The sequence below is a fragment of the Sinohyriopsis cumingii genome, chromosome 7, assembly GCF_028554795.1.
Source record: "Sinohyriopsis cumingii isolate HCF-2022 chromosome 7, ASM2855479v2, whole genome shotgun sequence".
NCBI lineage: Eukaryota > Metazoa > Mollusca > Bivalvia > Unionida > Unionidae > Sinohyriopsis > Sinohyriopsis cumingii.
This window is the reverse complement of record NC_142967.1, coordinates 135216119-135236503: the sequence shown is the minus strand read 5'-3', so window position 1 is coordinate 135236503 and position 20385 is coordinate 135216119. Positions and strand designations below refer to the sequence as shown.

Genomic DNA, 20385 nt, shown 5'->3' with positions numbered 1-20385 from the left:
TTCTATCAAATTTGATCAAATCTGTTCAGCAGTTTTGGAGAAGAAAGTGTCTAAAGGTTTTTCAATTTGTATAAATGGTGGCTGCAGATCAGCATCATTTTATATTATGCCAATATGCTATGTGGCAAGTCTGGATAAAATCTGTCTGACAGTTTCTGAGAAGTTGAAAACAGCAATAGTAATGAACACACACATAATTGGTCTTAAGGTCATTAAGTACTTATTACCTTTTATGACTGTCAGTTGTCTTGTATCATTTGGCCCATTTAGACATTGCATGCCCGTGTGATAGCTAGTCAACTAAATTTGGTTGATGAAATTCATGTGTGTGCATGTGTATCTGTGTATGTGCATATGTGTGTGTATGTGTGTTTGTGAAGTTAGGTAAAGCCCAGATCTCATTATTTGCTTTACTTATGATAATTTTAATAAAATGATGCAAGAAAAAATCTGAAAACAACATGGCATTCACACATGTGATTTTATTTTTGATCATATACATTTATACACTTGATAACCAGCAATAAAATATTTCAAAGTTTTTGCTCAAGCATTATTTAAAGTGTTTAGAAAAAATAGACAACCCAAAAAATGGATGAAAATGACCCCGGATTTGAACTGAATATGTACCTTGAAGCTGGATAATTGTGACGCTATATTAAATCCTGTAACCATGAATCAACTGGTATGAACTGTATGGTGCTGATTTACACTCTCCAGAACATAAATAAATGCCGAGTACCAGAAAAACTAAAAGTGAAACCAGTCTTAGTTAAATTGTCCATGTAAGGTAAGCCTGGTCATTATGGACTGGCACCTAGTATATTGATTTCTCTTTTATATTTAGTCTCCATATAATAAACCTGTGCACAAAGGGCAAAACAGTACCATTCTTTGAATTTCCTTTCAAGCAAGGTTTAAACAGTTCTAAACTTGTTGATGATCCAGATTGCTTAAGTAGCAACTTTATCTTCAAAACACTGTAGTGAAATTTCCTTTAGCAGAAAACTGAGGTGTGGTGGGGGCAGGATATGCCCATTCATATAATGCGACTTGTAAAGAAGAGGAATGTATATATTAAGTACCCGTTACACCTACATGCACTGGACATGTTAAATATCTTTTCAACTAATAAATAAGAGTCAACTGAAGGAACTACTACCTAAACTGAATTTCCAGGAATCCAAGATAAGGCTGCTTCTCTTTAACTGCTGATTGTTGAATTATCTGATATTCTTGAATGATAACATTTTTCTTCAAACTGACTGCTGTGGTGGTCATATTGGATGTTAAATCAACATAGTATTATACCATGCATCATTATAGGTTTTGGGTTGAAAATCATGCCAGACTATCCATTCTTCTGGAGTAGTGACAAGATTTTCAAGATGACCTTGATAGCAGCCATATTAAATGACAGATTAGTTTCACACAGAATCAGCTGGATACATAAGAATTTTGGCAAAAAGACTTTCACATGACTTTCTGATCATGTAGTATGACTGCTAAGGTCAACAAGCGGATTGGAAAGGCATCAACAACTCCCTCCAGGTTGTCGCAGAGAGTGTGAAACAACAGCATGCTGACCCTGAACACTAAGATCTCTGTGTACCGTGCCTGCATGATAAGCACTCTCCTGTATTCCAGTGAAACCTGTGTGTGGGTGTATGTGTGTGTGTGAAGTTAGGTAATGCCTAGATCTCACTATTTGCTTTACTTATGATAACTGTAATAAAGTCCATACCAAAGACTTATAAAAATGGTACTAACAGCTTCCTCACTAGATGTTCAGGACTGGTCAGTCTGGTGTCAGGATAAAGTGACTGGGTGGGACATCATGCTACATGTCTGTGGCATAATGCCCCAGTGCCAGTCAGCACTATAAACTGCCACACTGCAGACATGTCAGTATGACTTAAATTGTTAAAGCTACGTTTAAAATCCAAATCATACACACATTCACACACAAACACTGTAGTGAAAACAAGATTTTGAAAGATGGCTGTAACTGTGACATTAAGGCTGTCAGACTGGCATCATTTTCATTGGTACCAACTGTACTGCACAAGTCTTCTGAAAAAACCAAAGGTCAATATGATCATCCATCTTGGAGCAAATATAAAAAGAGTTTGATAATGGTGGCCATATTCAGAGTGAGACTGGCACCATTTTCATTTAGGGTCAACATCGTAACAAAATCTTTTGGTTAAAACCCTATGTCAACATGTCTTTCCATTTATCAGGAGTATTGATGACAAAATTACCAAGGTGGCTGTTAAGGTAGCAATATGGAAGGTAAGATTAGCAATGTTTTTCTTTAGGAACAACTAGATGTCATTTAGTGAAAACCCAATGTTGATATGACCAGCCATCTAGGGGGAGTAGCAATAACAAGATTTACATAAATTCTGATGTTTTAGCCATAGTTAGTGTCACAGAATCATCATTTTTCTTTAGGACCAACTAGACATGATAAGAAGTCATTTACTAGACCAACTAGACATGATAATAAGTCATTTACTAGACCAGCTAGACATGATAAGAAGTCATTTACTAGACCAATTAGACATGATAAGAAGTCATTTACTAGACCAACTAGACATGATAAGTCATTTACTAGACCAGCTAGACATGATAAGAAGTCATTTACTAGACCAATTAGACATGATAAGAAGTCATTTACTAGACCAACTAGACATGATAAGTCATTTACTAGACCAATTAGACATGATAAGAAGTCATTTACTAGACCAACTAGACATGATAAGAAGTCATTTACTAGACCAACTAGACATGATAAGAAGTCATTTACTAGACCAGCTAGACATGATAAGAAGTCATTTACTAGACCAACTAGACATGATAAGAAGTCATTTACTAGACCAACTAGACATGATAAGAAGTCATTTACTAGACCAACTAGACATGATAAGAAGTCAGTTACTAGACCAACTAGACATGATAAGAAGTCAGTTACTAGACCAATTAGACATGATAAGAAGTCATTTACTAGACCAACTAGACATGATAAGAAGTCATTTACTAGACCAATTAGACATGATAAGAAGTCATTTACTGAATTCCCTATGTCAATACCTACTCAGAAGTAGTGATATTGATATGAAACACCATTATCATTCAAGACCAACTAGACCCTGTGATGAAGTGTTTAAAGTTTTGATGGCAATTCTCCCTGAAGTTAGGAAAGGTAGCAATAACAAACTCATGCTAATGGGCAGATCATGCTAATGGGCAGATGACAATCTCAGCCATCTTAATAGCTCTTCTTGTCTATGACCAGTTTAACTAAATGAACCAATGAAGTGAAGAAGTTTCCTGCTTCAGTGCAAAAATGTATCTACAAAGGTACAGTATATAAATGAACAAACACAACAAGTCCATAATGGAATGTATAATCTGATATACTGAGTGCCTTGTAGACAATTTATATGTGGTCCAGAACTGCAGGTAGTGGAATCATTTACAATATAAATGGAGAAGAAAAAATTATAAACATCAACTTATCTTTATCAAGCTATATAAATCAGTAATGTACCCTGATTTAACTATCCTGGGATAGTTCCAGTACTTTTCTCTCCAGAAGATTAAAATGTGGAGATTTGTCAAGTTTAAAAGAAACAGGCTCAAAACAAAATGGGCAACAACATAGACAAGTTAAAGATAACATATTTAAAAAAATGACAATACTGAATAATGTCATGAACTTTTAAAAATCTATGAGACAAACCATTTAATTTTTAATTTTTAGGTGAGGGGTGGCCTGTGACTTCTCTCAGACCAACTCTTCTACTTCTTTTACCTCAAAATAATTTTTTTCAACTTGATATGATTAGTTCTTTTGTAGCAAATAAAAACAAACTTTTTTAGCAAGCTATGTGAAAATATTTTGCTCTTTTTTCTTCAAAATAATCTCAGTTCCAATCACCCCACCATCACGAATTAAATGTTGGTCTCAAAAGTATAAATTATTTCCACAGAGAATAACGTCTTGTACCATCAAAGAAAAAAAATCTATATACAAAATATACATGCATATTGCAAAATAAAACATTCCAAAATCCTATCAGCTTCTTTACGCTTTTTTGACATAAAGGGTTATGGACCATTGCTGTTCAGTAAGAAGTAATCCTGATGGGAAAATTCGGAGCCAGGGTGAGCAATGATGGAGTCCATCAGTGGACTGAAATAATTTCCTTGAAGGCAAATCAATAAATCATCATTAAAATTAATATACTGACTATTATTATTATTTTTAAGTTTCAGCTTAGTTTTCATAGTGTATTCAACCACTAATACTTTTCTTGCCCACAAAGTTCATGTGGTTTAAACAATCAAATGCTTAGTATATATGCAGCAAGAATTGCACTGAATTTATCAGGTTTCTCAAGCATAGCATTGTTTACATGCTCTGTATAAAATTTGAAGTACAAACTACTGGTTATGCTTGTGAAGCAGCATGTGTATACATTATTAATTCATACTGCAACAGTATCTAACAGGACTGGTAGTTGATTACTTTAGAACTTAGACTTTGTACTACAACAGCAGAGATGGAGATATATACAATGTACTCCACTCTTGATGGAGAATGGAAATGGTTCCTTAAAAAAGTGGGTGAGTGCAAACATACAGGTGTACAGAAATGTACAATGACAATATATGTTAAACTTGTTACGGGAAGCAGACCATACCAGCCAAAATATATCCACATGGCACAGATGCATATGCCAACATTATGTAGCTGAAGAAAGGATTGGTAGAATAAGTAATGGCAAAGTACAAGGTCAGACATGGGTTATTAAGTAATGGCAAAGTACAAAGTCAGACATGGATTATTAAGTAATGGCAAAGTATAAGGTCAGACATGGGTTATGAAGAACAAAAATGTCATAACTGATCTCAGTGAAGGTTTTCTATGTGTGATGCTGCATACCAAATTTAGTTTGAATCCACAAGTTCTAGTTACTGAGTGTGAACAAAATATTTTACAGACATGGGTACTGGGTCATATTAAAATGTTCCCTTCCCCTTCTGGGAAGGGGGATAACAATTTCTAGGATACATTCAAGACATGATTATCATATTAACAGTCAAAGAACAAAAAACATCCTGCAGTCATCCAAACAAGTTGTACTCTACATATCATTTGAAGCATAAGGACGGAAATAACAAGATCTTAAGTTTTTAATTTCTTCTTTTTTCAATGAAGATCAATCTATTTCTTTACTAGGACATCTTTCAGTTGATCGGTCAACCACTGTATACCCTCATCCAATCCATCTCCTGTAATTGCATTACTTGCACAAATATGCCATGCCTTGTCACGTATATTTTCAAGCTCCATTAACTGGGAACACTTAACACTGGATACAGCATCACGGAGATCCATTTTGTTTGCAAAAAACAGAATTGGAATTCGTTTTCTCTGCACTTCTGGATGTTTTAGTAAAGCGTCGAGTTCATCTTTGGCCACCACAATTCTTAGCTTGTCGCTACTGTCTATTACAAAGATTACACCATGACATTCTCTGTAGTAAGCTTGCCATAGATCACGATAGCGTCCTTGGCCTGACATGTCAAATGCTGTAAAGCTGAGAGATTTTGTTTTAAATTTCTCCACTTGAAACCCGATCGTTGGTACAATGTCATGATTCTTATATTCCTCAGATTTAAAATGATTGATGATGGTAGTTTTACCACTATTATCAAGCCCAACCACCAATACATTAGCCTCTTTCTTTTTTATACCCAGCCATCTTGCCAGACCATCAAATAGACCCATTTCTTGCTTATAGATGTGGTCCTTGATATAGTACGTGGAGAATAAAGACCCTTGCTGGAGTCCCGCGACCGATCCAACCCGACAGAATAAAACTGGTTACAGAATGTTACAAACAGCTGCAGAATCAGGCCTTCAAAAGACACCGTGTCTAAGTTTGTGTTTTCTTTGATCTAATTAAGTATATTTTGACCACATAATTTAAAGACACAGCCCTAACGACGAATATCGGCTTCGCTCTTCTTCCTCAGCAACAACCGTGAAGAAACTATTTCCCACAATGCATTGGTTATGGAAAAATTATACATAGAGCGGAATAAAACCGAAGTATGTCCGACTATTAGTTTCGGAATACTTACTTTCCACAAAGGAAACGCTAGGCAGTCAGAAGTTTGTTCTCCTGACTTGTGTCCCGAAGGCGCTCAATTGCTTGGGCTAGCTATGCGGAATAATATGAACTTCACAGTAAAACGTTATTCGCTTAGAGGTGACCTACACTAAACGTAGCTAATCTCTGGCCATCCGAACTGGTATTTATCCGACTTTTAAAATATCTCAAAACGTTATGCGAGATCTTATAAAGTTATTATATAAAATATCTGGTATATTTTACAAGACATATTATAAAGGTAATCGACAGATCTTGTACATTTTATAAGATATCTCAAACCTTATGAAATGAGATCAATTTCCCATAGTATCTCTCGTATACAATTTTAATTAATATATCTTATCAGTTTATTATTATGTATCCTAATTAACTCCCTTTCTATGATATCTTACTTTAAGCATGCAAAACATGACAGGATCAAGATATATTACAAAGTCTGTAAGATATATAAAAAAATTAAGATATAAATATACCATTTATGAGATATCTGTTTTAATAGAGTTTATAAGACATCTAATAAAAAAGACATGTCGTTCATAAGATATCACGTTTATAAGCTATCTATTAAAATAAAAAAGAACTATTATAAACGGGTAATAAGCTATTAATTAATAATAAATTTAATAAGATTTATTTAAATAACTACGGTAAACTTGATATCTTCCATTTGATTGTATATGCTGTACCATAGAAATTCCATATATCTTGTACAAAAATATATACAATATCTGTGTCACATGACTTGACCTGAATGGATGCTTAGATTAAATGACAACAAAACACAATATGACGAAAGATGGAAGTTTATGAAATGAATTAACAAATATATATATATATATATATATATATATATATATATATATATATATATATATATATATATATATATATATATATATATATATATATATATCCTCTACAAATACGGTGTGATTCAAGCTCTAAACACACGACTCAATTACTGTACAGAAACAGTCACAAATGGAAAACAAGAATGTGACTCATATATTCTTATGTAATGAAAGTAAGATTCATATAATCTCATGTAATGGAGGTAACTCAGTTGTACTCAATTGAAACACGCCATATGTTCCGTGTACTCAACTGAAACAACATACACAATTGAAACAAACATGATCAATTGTAATCAGCATAACAATTGTACCCTACATATGACTCGTGACTCTTGTCATTTGTACGACTCATAACCACGTACTACTCATAAATACGTGTATAAACTTGCAAACGAAACATTTTGACCTGGTTCATATGTCCATTGTCAAACTACGGAGTTCTCCTAAATTCTTGGATTGGTCCACACTTGTATTGGCTATACACGCCCTTTGTGGATCCACCATGCGCACAAGTTTACAAATCAGCACTTCCGTCCTTGTATGGGCTTGATTGTCACACCTGCTTCCATCCCCATAGAGACATACAGACAGCCAGACCGACAGCCTGATACACCCGCACACACAGACAGTTAAAATAAAACCAAACTGGGCATAATAATAGGTAATGAATTAAAATCTATAGACACGTGCTACTAAAGTAAACTCTTAATAGAAACTTGTAACAGTTCAAAAGTTCACAATGTTTCAAATCCGTGTAGTGGTAAAGGCAACATTTCACGCCACGACATCAAAAACCGAATATAATTCACATATCAAATGAAATAAAAATGTAACACTTACCCCTATGGCTGTATAACAAAGTGGAGAACGTACACTCCTTGACAAGATACCAAAAAACCAATGTGTCAATTTGAAAAGTCACTTGCCTTAAATATATAGGAGAATGAGTATTAGTAAGTGTAAAATACCCATGCTTCGTGTGTCTCTCACCGCCAGCGATCTACGACGAGATACACGCTTGTTCAGTCACTTAACTAAAAAAAAAAAAAAACAATTATCACCCTGGGTAACGTTGTAAGCATGTGCGACGAAGAATGATCAAATCGTTCTAAGGCGAAGCAAAGTTATTTCTTGCTTATTCTGTGACAATCTTCATGTGATAATAGTTTTGCTATAAATTGTATGGCTTGCCATAATTACACCTTTATGTTTGTCTCTGATTACTATGCAAACCCAAACTACCATCTATTCAAACAGGTATATATCTTACAAATGATATAAATTATATTATAAACCAGATTGTTTAACAATAAATGTGTGTGCGTTGGATTTTTAACGTAGCTTTAAAAAAAAGATCGGTCATATCGCTACGATGTCTGTAGTGTGGCAGTTTATTGTGACGTCAAGCACTGGGGCATCATACCAGATATATATGATGGCTGCTTGGCAACATTAATACAAATTTGTCGCTACGATGTCTGCAGTGTGGCAGTTTACAGTGTTGTCTAGCACTGGAGCATTATGCCCAGACATGTAACATCATGTCCTACCCAGTCAGATTATTCTGACACCAAGCCGACCAGTCCTAACACTAACCTCTTAATGCTGAGCGCCAAGCGAGCTAGTACCACTTTAATAAGTGTACATATAGTACCACTCAATTTTTGTTTGAACCCGCGACGTTCAGCATCCGACGCGCTAGCCACTTGGCCACCGGATTGGTAAGTTTAACAACAAATATAATAAATAAACAACATATATAATAAATAACAGATTCGAGGGTGTTTCCTTTATTAACAAAAGTAATTTAGTTCAATGAATTGCGTCTTCAATCACTTGTATACTGAATGGTTACAAATCAGAGATATTATCCTGTGCCTTGTGTTCTATATATTTTAATTTTTAATTTTCATGAAATAAATTAGTTCTGGACCATACACCTTGACCATGCTTTTCTATGACAAATTACGTGTCCACGACAAGGCTAAGAATAAGCTAATGATAGACAGAGAGTAAAAGTTCAAAGTTCAATGTTAGATATCCAAACGAAGGAAATTATTTTGGCATTATATTGCTGATACTATTTAATACAGGGCAGATCTATAATGTACCATTATGTTATTAATACTAATTATCACAGGGCAGAGGAATAATGTACCATTTATACCGGTACTATTTAACATAGGGCAGAAGAACAAAACATGGCGACATATTTTCATGCACCATTTTTGTTTCTTATATCACTCCCTGTAATATCTAGCCTCTCATGATAACACATATTGACGGTAATTATAATGTTCTCATTATTATTTAATAGTACGATTTTTTTTATAGATTTTCTCACATTTGTTCGCGGTTAGTGTTACACCAAACAAATTAAATTGACAAATGGGCTAGGTACCGTATTGATCACTAGGCTGAAGGGATTTAACATCCCAAGTTTGGAAAGTGATTTATTTTTAGTTGGGATGAAGGTCAGGTGGATGGATGGAGAGAAAAGGTGAATTTGGGTTTAAGTAGCGGGAAAATGATGAAATGGAGACAAAGTGACAATCTGGAGACGATCGACACCCATTTTCTTTGCAATTTGAACGACGTGTCATAAAGTGAAAATGTACAGGATTCCGTTTATTTACTAAAGACGGAAAAGAAGAATTATTCTATCTTCAGTGGGCATGACTCAGGGGCAGTAGAAATTATTCTCCCGTTATAAACTGTGTTTGAAAGTTTGAAGGACACGGAACTGAAAAGTACAGAGAGTTTCTGCTGCGCAGAAGCAAGCGAGTCTCGAAAGGCACAAGGGAAATAGCTCCGTAGATGTACCCATACACAGGCCGAGAGAGGAGAAAATATTACGGTCATCAATACAAACAGAACGGCTGATTCCATTTTGTTTCTATAAATTTGGTATTTTATTTATAACAGAAAGCGCAGCATTCAAATGTCGTATTCATTTTAATTGTGTTGATTTAATTGATTGAATTGTTATATTCTGCATTCGGGGATTTGTGTTGTTTTTTTTTAATATCACTGCTCGGGTCTCTGAATATCCAACTCATTAATTTCTTATTTTATTTTATTATTTATTCGATCTGTGCAATAACGCCGTCGTAGTCGACCATATTCGTAATAACGACAACTTAACCGCCACGTAACTATTATTATTATTATTATTATTTCCGCGCCGGTGGCCTTGTGGGTAGAGCGTCCGCCTCGGATGCGGGAGGTCGTGGGTTCGATCCCCCGGCTGAGTCATACCGAACACTTACAAAAATGGTACTCACATCTGCCTCGCTAGGCGCTCAGCATTAAGAGATTAGTGTTAGGACTGGTCGGCCTGTTGTCAGGATAATGTGACTGGGTGGGACATCATGCTACATGTCTGCGGCATGATGCCCCAGTGCTAGACATCACTATAAACTGCCACACTGCAGACATCGTAGCGATATGAGTGAACAATTGTTAAAGCTACGTTAAAAATCCTAATCACACACACACACACACACACACACACACACACATTATTATTATTATTTTAACGATGATGACTGCGGCTATGGTAATGGAGTCTAATTGAAACCACACAATTTGCATTATGTCTAAAATTTGTTCAGGGCACAACAGTTGAAAAGAAAATTCTCATTTGTGTATTTCCTGCCGGAATACAGACTTCTCTTTGGAAGACCACCCCCGAGCACACATTAATGGTTACAAGTTGAGATTCTTATTTTAAAAAAAACTATTTGGTAATCATTTAGCCTATTCGATGGTTTTAATATAGTCTAGTCAACGTTTTAATAATATTTAGTAAACGTTTATCTCTGGTTTTAAAAAAAAGTGTCATACTGTGGATGCGATATATCATTGGCATCGTCGTACCTGTCTGTTGAATTATGAGATACTTTTTATGTTATACCAGTAAAATAACTTATACAGAGATAGCGCTTTATGTAAATTGATTGTAACTTGTCGTATACATGCGGATGTGGACAGATGTTATCGTCATGGTTAAGCGGTTATTGACTTCCGGTCACAAACACCCTCAGGTCACTATATATAAGATACAAACGTGGGTCTGTTCAATGGCGGATGTGAAGAAATATGAGTCCTTTGTGTCAAGGTTTATTGCATTAGCAAAATGTAAATATATTCGTAGACGAATCATTTGCAAAAAAATGAAAGAATGATTTAGCAGAATCCTTGATGAGGTATTGTGGTGCAAGGAAATTAATGGTCTTTTACAGCACTCCTAATGTGCTGTACAGAAAATGTACAGCTTCCAGATTTCGTTATAGGTGGCTAGTTGAAAGAATGTCGCCTCGATCAGTAACAATGAGAGAGTTTCTTCATAAATAGGCCTATATAGTGTCGATTAAATTGCGAGATGGACCAAGCATAGAGACGACACAGTCGGGGGTCTAATCGTTTTTCCGCAATTTACTAACAGCATCTATTTTCGCGGATATGCATTCTTTGAAGCAAACAGTAACTGTAATAATTAACAAACATTTTAATCTGTCACAAAAAGAGGGCATGTAGTGATAACATCCTCCACTACTACACATGTGTGTGTGCATTAAATGTATGTTGCTTGAATAAAATGCCAAGACTGTTTACATGGAAGGGATGGCGCTGGCTTGAAAAAGTTGTCGCCCAAAAATCGCCAACCTCAGTATTTTGTCGCCAATTTTCAAAACATGTTACCACTTTCATAATACACAGAGATCTCGCTAAGATTTTAAAACTAGGAGTCCTAGGACTCCCATTTTGGTAAAAATAGGAGTCCCACCATCAAAAGCTGCAGCTCCTTCTTTCCTACAGAATCAACACAGACGTTAGTGCATCTATTTTTAGATGAAGAGGTTTTCGTAATGTAATCACTCACTTTAATATAGCTTCATTACAACAGTCCATTGACAGGATTGCAAATTTTTGGTTTATTTATTTGTCTGCATCCATGTAGAAATTTTAGGCAATGGTTAAATCAGAGGTGGGCAAACTTTCCAGTGCAAGTGCCGCATACACAAATTTACACCTTGTCGCGGGCCGCATAGTTCATTAAGTAAAATAATTAATATTATAAATAGCAAAAACAAAAGGTTTTTCTAAATGACATCTAATTAATTTTCAGTTGTTAATATGTTGTTAATATTTGAAAACTTAAACTTCAAAAGAAGCACATTTATTTGATAAACAGAGTAACATAAACAGAGTCAGTGCGAATGATGACTTGTTCCTAGGGCGCATGAAAACCCTTGGTTGGCCGTATGCGGCCCGTGGGCCGTAGTTTGCCCACCCCTGGGTTAAATAGTATCTGATTTGCTGTTTTTTTTCCCCCGTATTTTTGCAAATACATGCCAGGTCGGAAAACATCTTAGACTGTAAAACGCATCTCGTGAATTCCACAACATAGCATTGTCCCATATATTTCTGACCTACATAAGTTGCATTTTAAAGTTAAATCTTTAATAAAATAAAACCTTGGCTTTGCTTTCAATGATCTGTATATGTTTCTGAAAATATTTGCCCGATGATTTACGAAAACAGACAATCTAATAAACTGGTACATCCCAGACTTAGCGAAGTTCACCATTATTTCCCGTTAGGCCTACTGGTTCACTTACAGTTTCAAACTAATTTTATGATGAAATAGTGTAGAAGAAGCAGTTAATATATATCCAGATCACCGATTCCGATCTTAAAACATGTTTGCATGTTTTATCATCAAAGGATATCATGCAGGAAATTGATAGCTGCTACCTTACTTGGAAAAGGGTTAATGGTCAAGCAGCTATCAGAACATATGCTTGTGAATGGGCAAGAGTTTGTTTGTCAGTGTAATTGATCTCAAAACTAGGCCTAGCTACTGATGTCTTGATGAATATATTTCGCTACAACACTAGAACTAACCAGGCTAAGGCAAGGGGCATTTAAAAAGAAGTATCGTCAGTCATTGTACATCCTAAATAGCTCTTGTTCGTCCATCAGAGTGATACTGAATATTTGTCAATCCAAGTAAGGACTTGTTCCAAACACTTAGCTAGGCATCACACACTTTCTTACACTTGGCTACTGTCCTATCCAAACTATCAATTCTAGCAGCTTTAGTACTCTTCTTAATCTCGTTACAATCTTTGTAAGTTTGCCGTTTAACCCCAAAATACTTATCCAAATTTACGAATGGCAATTTGTCTAAGTCTCAACATGTCTTGATTCTTGTGCACTACTTATTCCGATACATTCGGAAATGAACACAATGACGAAAGCTAAAGTTGTTTATTTGATGTACTTTTATAAATGACCACGTGTACATCTCTGGGTCTTTCTGGCTCTGAATTCAGTCACTGTAAATATCAGTACATTTTCACATCTGGCCGCCAGTCAAAGCCTTTGAAGTTGCCACCCAGCTATTGCAGTGTGTTCTTTTTTATGTGCTCTTATAATGGCAACATGTATGTACATTAAGGGGTCTTTCAGTCACTGAATTCTGTCATTGTAAATATCAGCACAGCTAATTGATCAACACATTTTCCCACAAAGCAGGTGGCTGAAGCAGGACTGGCAAGTCTTTAAATTTTGCCGCACACCTATTACATGCGTACGGAGGACTCCCGCCTCAGTGATTTTCTGCGTCCCAGATAAAAAATTGGCGTCCAAATATATGTAATTAAGCGTTTCTGAGATCTCTGATACAGTACTCTCTGTTTATCTCAACATCCTCTGCACCAAGGTAATATTGTTGACACAAGCGGATGTTTAGATAAATAAGGGGGGGGTGAAAATAAATTGAAATTTAGCATACAAGTGAAATTTTTAAGACATGACCTGTCGTCAATGACTAGGATTTACACAGATTAAAAAAATGGAAATTTTGATTAAATGAAGACAACTAGTCTGAAATACACTTGCAAATTGACAACTTACATTTGTGTAGTACACTCCATGTTAAATAATATGCATGAATATGAAAATTCTATGATGTAGAGTATCAGATCATATGTTAGAAAATTCATGTATCAGTCAAATCCCATTAGAAAACAACTGAAATGTATATTTAAAAAAATGGTAGTCCTCATTTGATCGATATCCCATTGTCAACAAACACGTTTCCCGAAACAGTTCACTCTGATATTAATTATCCTAGTAGCATGTGGCTGTATAGTTGTTTATATGCACATATACATGTACTTAAATTGGCCTAAATTTTGGTCAGCCAGAGACAACAACCATGATGCAGAGGCTACCAAGTGGATGAGGCTATTCATAGGGAAATGAAAACGTGAACAAATTAAAAAGTTTCACATTCTTGTGAGATGTCCCATCTTCATTTAACTTGATGACCAGATATATATTGTTTCAAAATATTGGAACTTTAATTTGGGTTTTAAACCTCCACTGGTAGTGATCATAAGCATTACCTTTTTTGTTGCAAATAGGAAACTTTCACAGCACAATAAATATGTTCTGATCACTATAAAAAATGAAACGTTGCTTTGTTTTAAGTTTGTTGCCAACTTCCTTTGATCAAATATCTTCAGCTTGCTTTGATGAGGGTGCTTGTGTCATTTACGGCGCCGCTAAAGGCACTCGTACTGGTCTAGAGCATCTGCTTCAGATGCAGGAGGTCACTGGTTTGAACCCTGACTGAATCATACCAGAAACTTTAAAAATTGGTACTAACAATTGCCTAGCTAGGTGCTCAGCATTAAGAGTTTAGTGTTAGGACTGGTCAGCCTGGTGTCAGGATAATGTAACTGGATAGGACATCGTGCTATATGTCGGTGGCATGATGCCCCAGTGCTAGACATCACTATAAACTGCCACACTGCAGACATTGTAGCAATATGACTGAAAAATTTATTGTAGGTAAAAAAATTATGATTGTGCAGTTTTTGCCTACAATAAATAAACAATACAAACTAATGAATTGATTCTGTATAACTTTGACTGCAGCCTTTGAAGAAGGAATGGTTAGTAATGGGGATTTGCATGAATTTGGCACTACAGTGGTGGTTGGTGACATGTACTTTAAACTGATTAAAGGTCTAAAGCATATGATGTAATTTGTAGGTTTTAGAAAACCAGTAGATTCAACATTTGTTTTGTTTAGAACCAGCCCTGCTAAGCAATCATGTTTACAAAGAATTAAGTTAAAAAGGTCAGTGTGTTTATCTAATTTCATGTGATATAACAACATATAGCAGTGTTGTTTAGAACAATCTGCACTTTGCCTGCAGATCCATCTAAGTGGTCTCAGTTACAAAGAATTAAATATTGGTGTTTATCGCTGATTGTGCAATTTGGTTGTTTATAACAGTGTTGAACCACTTACATATTTAGTCTGAAACTCATGCTCACTGGTTGCATTTTGCAGGTGGCCATTGGTGACTGCATTTATTTAATAAAATTGATCCATACATACCCAATGTGGTTGTAAATGATAGGTGGTTATTCATACCAGAGGTCACTCAAGACAGGTTTATTGTATCGTGTTTTGGTTCAAAGAGTGCAGTTAGTTTTTCTGACTTCAAGGCAATTATATGTGTATATTGTATTTATATTTGCACACTTCACTTGGGTGTTGTATATTGTTGTAAAACACTTAGAGCTTCTAAAGATTAGGCACTATACAAAGTCCTCATTATTATTATTATTATTATTATTATTACTATTATTAATATTATTATGGCTCTGGCATTATTATGGAGACCCCATTTATGTTGAAGCCTCACCTCTAGTTGATAGACAGTCTGATGACACATTTATTAAGCAGGATAAAAGAAATTGTACTTCACCCTCAATTATTATTATGGGCAAATTCTGTCTTAAAACCTCAGCTGCCTATCTCAGTTTCTTCCTTGAATGCATTCCCCAACTACATTATGTTAGGAATATTAGCCTTGCAAATCCAGTCCTACTAAAAGATGAAAATTGTCTTTTCTTGTCTATCTCATGTAGACAAATGGTTATAACTCTTGCCCATTACCTTCCTTGCCACTGCTGGGTGTTGCTAGTTTTCAGCTTCACTGCTCTACTGGTAACATTGCACAGTTTATCCTCTGACAATCCAAGCCATTGTTGTGTTCTGTTGGAATCATCCAACATTCCTTTTGGATTTATTGTGTGGATTAATCATTTTAATCTGCCAATTTGAGTGATTTTGTTACCTTTAGGGACATAGTCCTTTTTAAGACTATATCACCCACACTATCATTGACCTCTGCATGGACATTACAAGTTAGTGCAACTTTGACATTTTTTTAGCTAGCTCCATTTGTAAGAGAGTTGTTTTGAGTGAGTTATTTACATGCTGAATTGCATTTCAATAGAAAGCTCAACTAATTATATGAATGCGTCAGTTCAAAGTATAGTCTATAAATTTCTAATGTGACACCATGTGCAGCATGTGTAATTCATGACTACAAGTCTTGGCTACAGTATTAGCTAGTTAGTCACATACTGATTTGCTAATCTGTGCTGTTTTCTCCAATGTCGTTTGAGGAGAAATGTTTATGAAATGCATGTTCAAAGAGCAATAGTCCTCATGGCATTTAAGGGAAGGAAAGATGGAATAAGTCAAGGAACACAACTTGCAGTTTGTAGTTGATGATAGTTCCCCTATATTAGGCAGCCCTGTGGGCGTAAGTACTCCTGCATGTCTGAGCATGGCCTTCAGGTTTGTAAGTCAGGGCACATGTGGTTTGTAATGGATCCATTGGAAACATCTCCTTAAACCACTGCACCATTACTGGCCATCTGGCCATCACCAACCAGTTTGTCGCTTGCATTCCGACTTATTGGGGCAGTGTTCCCTAATTTTAGGCAGTCCTGTGTGCGCTTGTCCCCCTGCTTGTCTGAGCATGGCCTTCAGGCCTGTATGTCAGGGCACATGGGTTTCTTATTGGATCCATCTCATTATACCACTTAACACGGAAGACCTTTTGAGAAGACAATGCAGCCAACTTGTTTGTTCCCCAATTTTAGGCAGTCCAGTCTATGCAAGTCCCCATGCATATCCAGGCATGGTCTTTGGGCCTATAAATCTGGAAGCATTTGGGTTTGTACCAGATCCATTGGATCCAGTGCATAATAAACCACCGTGGCCAACTGTCTATCTGTCACAGACCATACAGTCATTCCAAGAAGCGATTTTTTCAACAAATATCTCCAGCCAGCTTTGATTTACAGGGATCTTAGTGACAGATTCTTCTGTCTAACCATACCATCCGTGACATACTCTTACTATGACGGAGATTTCAGAGAGAAAACTGTGTCCAGCCAGGCCTTTGGAGTGGCCAGTACCATTGATAGCCAGACCGTCTTCTATACTGCCAGCTTCCAGGTCGTCCATTCACCGGGAAAACAAGCGGGCAGTGCTGGACTTCCATGTATTCACTGCTTGTCCACAAGGGAGAGGCTGTGATGTTTTCGTATGGATGGAATTGAGTCTTCATGCCACCTGATACGCTTTATCCAACACTGCAATTAAACCTAGTCTGGGCCTCAACATATACAGTAAGTGCAAGAAAACTCTTTCAAGTCAACCATCCTTAACATCATACTCAAATCCAAGCTTGGAATGGACTGATTTTTAGCTTTCAGTCTGCCGTCAGAGACATTTATAGGTTGTTTGCTACTTCAGAATGCCCTCAACCCCCTATTGCTACTCAGGACTATAATGCTCAAGAATCGGTATATATCAACGATGAGAAAGAGACAATGTTCTATTGGCTCCTTCCCTAGTTGGCTAGACTTAAGGCAACAGACATCTTCAGTATTGATCTCTAGGCACTTGAAAAGAATATAGCAGCCATTCATATATCCGCTTGTCTGTTTTATAATTCAGACAAAATGTGCTACATATGTCAGAGTTGGTTCTGGATGTTATTGCTCCTTCTTCACTGTTGGATTTGGCCTCATTGGCACATTTCAGACAAGATGGAGACACCCGGCAATATCAATGCTTGGGAGGCGACGGCCAGGATTGCTAGGGTCATTGACCAGCGCTGCTTACCCTACCCTTTGGCTAATACTTTGATGGCTTTGGCCATTTCACATGTCTGCAACCCATGTCATACCCTCCCTTTCTTGGTGACCCTGTCTGGGTCACCGTTGCTTTTGGAGGAAGAATAGAGGAAGTTCAGAGGCAGGCAGTATAGGAACTGCCCCTCCACTTTGTCACCTAATCCACATGGGCATTTGGAAACACTGAACCCCTGCCAATGTGAAGGGATGTAACTTGGTGATTAGACATGGGATCTTCTCAGTCACATGTGCACCGATATTGATCCCTTGGAAGCCATCATATGGAGGTGGTAAGAAACCAAAGTTTGAGCTTACTGGATCTCCCTGTTCCCTCAGAATGGAGGTGTGTGTGATCCATGTCATTTTGGATTGGCTTCCAGTTTTGTTCATCAACAACTCGCCGCCCCTCTCCTTCTTGTGTCTTCAAGCATGTACCATCAGACTGAGAGAAGATAGCCATTCTACAACAGGAGATAATCATCACTCATCAAAAATAAAAAAAAGAAAGTGGAGTTTGTGTGAAGACCACAATCCTTGGGCCTTTATTCAAGGCTGTTTCTTATTCAGAAGGCAAACGGCAAGTTGAGACCCATTATCGACTTATCACCTCAACCAATCAGTTATACCTACAGAATTCAACATAGAGATGGCGAGATCAATCTGCCTTTTTGTTCGACAGGACAACTATGCCATCAGTCTCAATCTGACTGATGCATATTTTCTCATCACTATACCCCCAGTATCTTGAAGAAATATTCCAATTTAAGCTTCCCATGACACAGTTTATCAGTTCAGAGTTCTTCTGTTGAGCCTTAACATCAGCCCTTGGGCTTTTACCAAGATTACGGATTGCATCGTCATCCTGTTCTGATTGATGTCATCTCCAGTGATGGCAGTGTACCTGGACAACATTCTCCAGAAACACATGGTAAGTTCTATCCTACCCCAAGGCAGGAATGATTTGTCACCTTTAGATCATCTAGGCTTTCTAGTAAACTGGGAAAAGTCACACACCAGTCCCAGAATTTTGTCACATCTGGGCATAGAATTTTTAACCAACCAGAATCTAGTACAACTTTATTGTGTTTACATAATTAGAATCATTGAACTTGTCAATTCCATTTCCAGTGCGACTTAGATTTCAGCGAGAGAATTTTGCAACTCCTTGGTTTATTCAGTGCCGCAGTGGACTTGATCCCGCTTGGCCTCTTTTTATGCACCCCTTAGAAGTAACATTGCTAGGTCAATGGTGCCCCTTAGCAAACCCCTCGATAAAACAGTCATGATTTCACCCAATATTCAATCATTCCAGTGTCAGTGGTGCAGCCCAGGTTGGCTGACCATAGGAATCCTCCTGGAGAAGCCCCAAGTGGAAATAATGGTATGTACCAACATCAATGCGCAATGTTGGGGTGCCCACCTGTTTTGGGACTTCACTACCATCAGTGGCGTGTGGGAGTCCAGGGAATTTCCTCTATACATCAGCAAACCTTGAAATGAAGGCTGTCATCAACTTCTTTCACTGCTGAAAAAATTGACTCTTAGGCAAAATGGGCTTCATTAGGTTTGACAACTCTGTGGTGGTGACCTATCTCCTTAAGCATGGAGGCACCAGATCACCAGACCTGTGTGTACTGATTTGGCTGTTTCTATATTGGTGCTACAATCTCCATTTCAGTGTATGAATCAGAGATATTCCCAGCAGACTCAATGTCTAGACTGATACTCTATCCAGGAGAGGTCAAGTCCTTCACATGGGAAGGTCTCTTTATGAGTTGGTCTTCACTTGTATTTGTGCACATTGAGGTATCTGATGATTGACCTTTTGCAAAAAGGTGGATTCACAAGTTACCCACCTTCGTGTCTCCAGTTCCAGACCCAGAAGCTTGGAATTTAACTACCATCCTGCAATCCTGATACCTAAAATAATCAAAAAGTTACAGGATCAGAATTGCATGATGATTTTGATTGCCCCTCTCAGATGGGACAAGTCTTGGGTCACTGATCTACTTGCTTTAGTGATAGATCTGCCCAGGAAGATTCCGACTAACCCCAAATCTTCTCAAGCAACCAGTAATGGTTGTTCCATTCCTGCCCGGACCATCCTCATTTCCATGCTTGGCTCTTATCGGGACAGTCTTGCAAGATGGACAAGTTAAACCTGTGATTGTAGAGAGAATCCTGAGAGCATGATGGCCCTCAGGGCCGAAGGCTTATGAAGGGAAAGTAGCATATTTCCAGGTACTGATGTCATACCAATAACATCGTCCCTCTGAGTGTCTCCATCCCTCAACTGGCCGACTTTTTTCTTTGGC

General features: G+C 37.1%; 2 protein-coding genes across 3 annotated transcripts in view; one reads left to right on the top strand and one right to left on the bottom strand.

Moving 5' to 3' along the window:
* Positions 1-462: 462 nt before the first annotated feature.
* Positions 463-6072, bottom strand: LOC149796190 (ADP-ribosylation factor-like protein 6). Its single transcript, XM_089966143.1, has one exon. It carries the CDS (start codon positions 5801-5803, stop codon positions 5237-5239), a length of 567 nt encoding a protein of 188 aa, XP_089822269.1. The 5' UTR covers positions 5804-6072; the 3' UTR covers positions 463-5236.
* A 5016-nt stretch (positions 6073-11088) lies between these two features.
* Positions 11089-20385, top strand: part of LOC149796189 (uncharacterized) — a 57697-nt gene continuing 48400 nt past the window's right edge. Inside the window, exon 1 of one of the 2 annotated variants that reach the window (XM_089966134.1) lies at positions 11089-11185. The gene's annotated coding sequence lies outside the window, so the exon portion shown is untranslated. Of the gene's footprint in view, positions 11186-11234; positions 11254-20385 lie in introns of those variants that run through there. The other variant, XM_089966135.1, reaches the window with a different exon arrangement.